Raw genomic sequence first — 7,847 nt, 5'->3', positions numbered from 1 at the left:
CTTTTCAAAGGCCATTGCCACCTTCAGCATCTACGTGACTTTCTAAACTTTGTTCAGACATGTGGAAGCAGGTGGGGGAGACTGAGCAAAATTGTGTTCTTCTTAGTAATCAACACTAAAGCATCTTAATCAAAATGCAAGACATGGAAACCACACCTAATATTATAAAGACTTTCAGGAGAACTCAGATTATTATACCTTGAGCCATATGTGGATACCTTTACCCAAACTTTACGTAGAATTATTCTTTTTGTATAAATATTTTTATAATTTTCTCTCGGATCTGCTTAGTCCTGACTCCATAAATCACAGGGTTAAGAGCAGGTGGGACAACTACATATAGATTAGCCAAAAGAATATGGATGTAGTGGGGAATGTTTTGGCCAAAGCGGTGAGTCATAAAAGAAAACAAGGCTGGCGTGTAAAAGCACAGCATGACACAGACATGAGATCCACAAGTGTTGAGAGCCTTCAGTCGGGCATCTTGAGAGGGAAATTGGAAAACAGCTCTAAGGATCAGCACATAGGAGGAGGCAATGAGGATCATGTCCACAAGGATATGGGAAATCACCACGAGTCCATAGATGATGTTGATTTTGATGGGTGCACAGGCTAATCGGGCAAGACCCATGTGCTCGCAGTACGTGTGAGGCATAATGTTGTGCCCGCAAAAGGGCAGTCTCAGAATGAGAAACACAAACGGAGACACGAGGATTAAATTTCTTCCAATGACAACCAAGAGGAGGAGGCTGATGGTTTTTTTGGTGAGGATCATGGTGTACTGGAGGGGATTGCAGATGGCAACAAAGCGGTCATAAGCCATGACCACCAGCAAAACTGTTTCCATGCCCGTAAATACGTGGATAAAGAACATCTGTGCAAGGCAGCCCCCGAAACTGATCTCCTGGAGATTGAACCAGAAGATGCCCAGCATTTTGGGGATGGTGGATGAGGATAGACACAGATCAATCATAGACAATGTGGCTAGAAAGTAGAACATGGGCTGGTGGAGGCTGTGCTCAGTCTTGATCACGAAGAGAATGGTCATGTTTCCCACAAGGGAAGTCAGATATACAAAACAGAATGGGAAAGCAATCCATACATGAAAAGCTTCCAGTCCTGGGATCCCTAGCAGGATGAAGCAGGAGGGATGGAACTGGGTGCTATTGATAGAAGGCATTCTCTTAGAAATTATCTCAGAACTCTTGTTCAGGGAGGCTACTCTCTCATTAAGCTCCTCCACTATCAAAATCCTGGCATATAGGAAAACATCCATCAGGGTGCTGAATAAAACAGTATAAATATGAAGATGAGATATTTTCTTCTGAAGTAATCGAGCAACTCACTCAAAACACACATATTACTTCTGAGATCTATTGCAAGCAACATTGTTCACTTTTTTTCTAACACATGAGATCACTGAAAAATACTGGATTATTTCTTATTTTAGTATATATTCACAGTTTCTGGTATTCTTTTTCATCGGTTACTTTGGTTACATTGCCACATATGTCCAGTGTCCCTCAAAGGGTGACCTGCTATTAAAAATCCACAAATCCTATGAGATGCATCATACTTTCATCAGTCTTTTCATTTGTTATAAATTAGGGGTTTGTTGTTTCAGTATAGTCAACATAACATAATAAAACTCAAGGAGATATTCTGTCTTAGAATTTTCTCATTAACTCTGTTGCTCTGAGAAGCTGGTTACTCTACAACATTACTGCTTTTTACTGTTTTTTTTTTTCATCTTATGGGTCTGTGTTATTTTTAAAACTATATCCAGCCTCCTAATCATTTGACAATACTCACATATCTGTCTTAGTTAGAGTCTTGATTGCTATAATAAAACACCATGGATAACAGCAAGTTGTAGAGGAAGGTTTTATTTCAATATACAAGTCTCAGGTCAGACCCTATCACTGAAAGAAGCTCAAGGCAGGCATCTGGAGGCAAGAACTGTTTTCTTAATATAATCCAGGACCACTTTCCAGGGGTGCTACCACATACAGTGAGCTGGGTTCTACCATATTAATAATTAATTAACACAATACCCCACAATCTTGCCTATAGGCCAGCTCTATGGAGACATTTTGTCAAAATGAGTTTGGAAAAGAGCAAAGGGTAGTCTAAGGAAATGTTTGGAGGAAGGAAGGAGAAGAGGGAACTATTTAATTTATATTTAATTATGATCTAAAAAAATAAATAACTGAAAAATATTTCCTTTTCCCAGATACATCTACATTTGTGTCAAGTTGACAAAAGCCAACTATTATGCATTCCTTTTATCAGATGAGTCATGTACACTTATAATATATAAGATAAATATACAAATACAATATTTATTACCTAAATTTATGCCTATCTTTAAGTATAAAGAGATAAAATATTTTAAAGATTCTAGTGACACCAAAGTTCAATTTTTGTTAGGTTATCTTCTTTAATCCCTTGAAAACTAAGCAAACAAACAAAAGATCCCTTGATTAAAACAACAACAAAATCTTCTTTTAATTTCTTGTGCTCCTAGGAAATTACATAACTCGAGTAACTGACATGACCTAACTTCTTTGTCATGCAGTGGCAGAAGGTCTACTACCCAGGCATAGTACAAGGGAATTTTAATTTAATATCTCTAATACCTAGATACAAAAATTTGGTTCCATGTGTGTGTGTGCATGCATGTGTACATTTGTGTGAAAGAAAGAGTCAGAGCCATAGCAAGCTGGAGAGAGAGAGAGAGAGAGAGAGAGAGAGAGAGAGAGAGAGAGAGAGAGAGAGAGAGAGAGACACAGAGACAGAGACAGAGACAGACAGAGAGAGACAGAGAGAGAGAAGGGGGGTAGAGAAAAGAAGGAGGAGGAGGAGGAGGAGGGGAGGAGGAGGAGGAGGAGAAGAAGAAGAAACTACTGATGAAATTATATTTGGATACTGACATCATCATACCTCTACCTTGATCCAAACATGCAAAGGTGATCTGCAAGTTTTCATTGGCTGCAGAAGAAGCACAGCTAACCTCATTGCTGGCTTTGCTACTTGGTCATAATTTTTATTTTTATGGAAGTATGTGTGTAACCATGTTTTTATAAGCTATAAAGGAATGGGTTGTATTAGGGAGAGATTGAGAGAGAAGAAGAGAAGTCAAAGAGGGAGAGAGAGGACGTAAGGGAAGAGAAAGGCACCAAAACAAAGTGTATAAAGTTTTCATGTACACCACACTCCTTACCTTACCTGCACCAATTGCACTGAGCCTCATTTTGTGTGTAGAGAATGGTTCTCAGGATACTAGTTAAGAAAATGGAGGCTTCTACATAGTTGACCTCTCTTCCTTCTTTCTGCTGTCTCCTCTGTATCCTGCCTAAATTCTGATGTCTCTAGTATTTTATTTCACAGTCCTCACAGGAAGCCGAATATCACTGTGTCCTGGGTTCTTAAAGATGGTCTTTTCAAGCTTCTGGGCTTCCCGCCTCACGGATCCCATGGAGAAAAACTTTATAGTGAGTTTAGATGTGTCTCAGGATCCCTGGACATCGTTTTCAGAATCTCTTGTGCATTAAACTTGTGCCCAAGGGTCTAACATTTTATTCTTTCCCACGGCATAGCCGAGAAACACTGAACCACATATGATGCGTTACCTCAGAGGAGGTGATGTGATATGAAAGGCGAGGAAGGGAAATACGCCAAGGGAAGACGCTAACAAGTGGCTCTCCCTAGGGTAAAAGAGACCATTAAAATTCTACCAGTGAACTCTCCGAAGTATGACTCTTTGCAGGAACATTTCCATTTTGTTTTATTGAAAAGTGTAAAGACTAGCTTAGTTTGGCCATGGCCACAGCTAAGTCTTAAGAAAACAAAGAAAGAGTGGAGTCCTACAATATATTCTTCTCTGTGGCAGTGTATAGAACCACACATAAATTGATGAACATCCTTCATCCCAGTGAGAGTCCTCATCCCAGCCTGTCTCTAGTGTTCCAGAGACAATTTTCTAGTAAGCTGTGTGTTCAGCTCTTATGTTAGGTTGTGGTAAAAATTCCATTCTCCTAAGAAAACTTATCCTAATGGCTTCCCCTTGTGGGGCACAAGCAGCATTTCCTGAGTGTCCCTTCCTATGTGGGGGAGTAGGACTGATAGTCTTCTCAGGACATGCTATAGGTCCCAGTTTCCTGTCTTTAGGCACAAAATGTGTAAGGGACAATAGAATATGTGAATCAGTTTTCATCTTCTAGGTTCAGACTATTTTGAGTTGTTATAACATAGAAAATATCATTCTTGATCTAAAGGAGATTTTGGGTTGTTCTGTTCTCTTGTTTATCCTTTTCTTTTGATTGACAAGATTATTAGTTCCTAGTCTCTTTTCTTCCCTGTACAGAGTCCACATTTTTTATTGTATCTACTATCATTGTTTCCATAGTAACCCTAATTCCATCCAATCTCTGCTTTATATTTCTTCTTATGACAGCCTCTGTCTCTGTCGTACACTATGAACTTATCATGGTAAATTACAAGTGCTACAGTTAACAATTGCCCTCATTTAATAAGCAATAATCTTTTAGACATTTAATTGTAAATTGTGATTTTTACACCACATATCTTTGTCTTATGATACCAAAGGTCTTGCATAAAAAAATGACCACTCATTTCCATATTCCTTCAATTCCTCCACACTGACAATCCTTCATGAGAGCTGTTGGTATGATTTCTGTGCACTCGGTATTTTCATGCCACTGTGACAGCATGTATACTCTCCTTTGCTTTGGCTTAGGGTTGTTTGTCATTCTCACTCTCTGTGTGCTGATATTAAAGTAACACTTCATTCACTGTGCTAGGTAAACTAAAGAGTTCTTTAGGTAGGCATTTCTTTGCGGCAATGTATAAAGTAACACACACACACACACACACACACACACACACACACACACACACACACACACACACATATATTTGAAAAGACCAAATGGACGAATAATGACAAAACAATATGAACAATGGGTCATAGAGAAATAAGTTAATGGAAATAGTAAAAGTAGTACATATTTAGAAGGTTATTTCCTATATATGTTCATTCTAATTAAAGTCAATGAGTCTCTCTCTCTCTCTCTCTCTCTCTCTCTCTCTCTCTCTCTCTCTCTCTCTCTCTCTCTCTCACACACACACACACACACACGTGCATGCATAAGTGTGCACACAAATGCTTCAAGGACTTGAAAATTGGATGAAAATTTCTGGGAACACATAAAGGATTCAGTAGGAGAGGGAGGAGGCATGAGAGAGGGTAATGGAAATGAAAATGATTAAAACTTATGATATACATATATACAACTAATTTTGGATTGTTGTGATTTACCTTGTGATAATGTAAACTTAACACCATATTTCTAGCTTATTCTTCATTTCAATGTATATTTAAAGCATATCAGAAGAAAATTCTGGTCCACAAATATAATGTTGAAATTGAATTTTAGAGATATTTTTGTCTCAAATATTCAGTCATTAAGTGGATATACTGATAATTTCAAGGTAAAGAATGTTAAAACAGATAATATGTGATCAAATTGATAACTATACAAACTTTGAAGCATGTCAATTATCATTTTTACCACTCATTTAATATTTATCTTATATTTCAAGTTTAATCACCATCAATAACATATTTTGAAAATATTTATATGTTAAATTAGTGAAAATCATTAGGAGTGTTATACAACTTGATAAAGTGAATGGTATGGTAACTTTCAAATTCAAATTTGCTCTTATCTTTGCTTGAATAATATTTTATTTAAGATCTTTAGAGTGACTTGTCATTCTGTATTTTTTAACTGCCTATTTTAAAAACTAGGGATGTATAGATTATCTATTTTGGCTATTTCTCATATTTAACTTTTCATAGTACACAACAGTATGATTTTCTCACAAACCTATTTCTGCTCCTGCTTCCTTTTGTTTTATCTTTTGAAGTTCATGAACACCTTAAAAAATTTTTTTTTACACTTGTCCCTGTTGAAAGTCATTCAGTTTAAAACTGAGTACAAAAAACATGCATTCTTGCTCTCTGTCATGTTCATTAGACTTTCTAGTTCACAGTTAGTTCTCCCCTTTATTTATATGACCATCACCTAAAAATACTTTTATCATGACCATATGACTGGTACTTAAATATCTATATGAAAGAAATATGATTACCTGCAAGAGATCTAGGGCTAGACAGTTCTAGCCATACATTCTTTCAGCAAATTCAATACCTCTTCCTTAAAACTTGCTGTTGAAAGACATATTATTCCAAGTTTCAATAGAAGATGCAACATGCCTTTAACAGTCACTGTTAATAATATATATATTTATATATACACACACATATATGTATATTATAAATACATATATTTAGTATAGCAGTCACTAGGGAGGCTGAGTCATGAATATTTTAGGCTAATAGTAAGCCTGGGCTACACAGTAAGATACCAATATTGAATTTTAGTAAAATTAGCTATTTATTACTTTTTATTAATAATCCAAGTTATTTTAAACATTATTCTTTCATTACTTGAACAAATTATCTCTCATTCAATCTTTTTAACAAAAAGACTCTTCACCCGTTGCTGGATCTGCTTGGTTCTGATCCCATAAATGACTGGGTTGAGGGCAGGAGGGATAACTACGTAGAGATTAGCCAGGAGAATATGGATATACTGAGGGATGTTATGACCAAAGCGATGGGTAAGGAAGGAGAAAAGAGCTGGGCCAAAGAAGGCTAAGATGACACAGATATGTGAGCTACATGTGTTAAGAGCCTTCAGGCGAGCATCTTGAGAAGGGAGGTGGAAGACAGCATATAAGATCCTTGCATAGGAAATTATAATAAGAAGCACATCCAGAAACAAAATGGAAATATTCCCAAGACCAAAATAGACATTGGCTCTGATGCTGGCGCAGGCCAGCCGTGCCACTCCCATGTGCTCACAGTAGGTATGCGGGATGATTCTATGTCCACAGTAAGGCAGCCTCAGGAGGAGAAAAATGATGGGAACAATCATGCATAAGCTTCTTAGAACCACGACCACAGCAATCACACCAATGATTCTGTTGGTAAGGATTGTGGTGTACCTGAGGGGGTTGCAAATAGCCACATAGCGATCAAAGCCCATGGCAAGGAGTACAATGCTCTCCATGACTGTGAAGAAATGGATAAAAAAGACTTGAGCAACACAGCACCCAAAGCACAGCTCCTGGAGGCTGAACCAGAAGATGCCCAACATCTTGGGGATGGTAGCAGTCGAGAGACTTAGGTCAATCACAGACAGCATAGCCAGGAAGTAGAACATGGGTTGGTGAAGGCTCCTGTCAGTCCATATGACAAACAGAATGATAAGGTTTCCAACAAGAGCGATCAGATACACGATGCAGAAGGGAAACCCCAGCCAGTACTGAGCAACTTCTAGTCCTGGTATCCCCAGCAACAGGAAGGAAAGAGGGTGGGCCTCAGTGCCATTGGGCGAGGACATTCTTCTGCAGGATGATGCTGGGCGTGGTTTAAAGGTGGTTGCCAGTTTCCAGGGGGCAGCTCATCCAGACTTGATAGAGATCTAAAAAAAATTTAAGGAGTCTTCAATGTGTTAATATTAAAATACATTTTCCCCCAAGGCCTTTGACCCTTTACTCTTTATTTAGCTCTGAGTAAATTAATCCTATAACTCTGTTCACCTACACTAAAAGTGTGAGAAACTGAGCTGCCAGATGTACGGTATGCTACTCTTAAAACTAGATGTGAGCTATTCCACTCTTAAAATTAGTGTTTAGAGTAAGGAAGATTGTGCACTCCTCTCTTTTCAAGAGCTACAGATTGGGAGGAGATAATA

General features: G+C 38.0%; 2 protein-coding genes across 2 annotated transcripts; both read right to left on the bottom strand.

Moving 5' to 3' along the window:
- Positions 1-241: 241 nt before the first annotated feature.
- Positions 242-1,180, bottom strand: LOC311581326 (olfactory receptor 52E4; the record flags this gene model as incomplete). The annotated part of the gene is made up of 1 exon (XM_084753449.1): positions 242-1,180. The coding sequence occupies one exon, from the start codon at positions 1,178-1,180 to the stop codon at positions 242-244; it is 939 nt and encodes a 312-aa protein (XP_084609575.1).
- A 5,371-nt stretch (positions 1,181-6,551) lies between these two features.
- Positions 6,552-7,493, bottom strand: LOC311581287 (olfactory receptor 52E8-like; the record flags this gene model as incomplete). The annotated part of the gene is made up of 1 exon (XM_084753392.1): positions 6,552-7,493. One exon carries the CDS (start codon positions 7,491-7,493, stop codon positions 6,552-6,554), a length of 942 nt encoding a protein of 313 aa, XP_084609518.1.
- Positions 7,494-7,847: the final 354 nt, after the last annotated feature.

This window comes from Acomys minous, assembly GCF_964271855.1.
Source record: "Acomys minous genome assembly, chromosome: 2".
Classification (NCBI taxonomy): domain Eukaryota; kingdom Metazoa; phylum Chordata; class Mammalia; order Rodentia; family Muridae; genus Acomys; species Acomys minous.
Note: the sequence above shows the minus strand (reverse complement) of the source record. Positions and strands in the feature narration are given on the sequence as shown.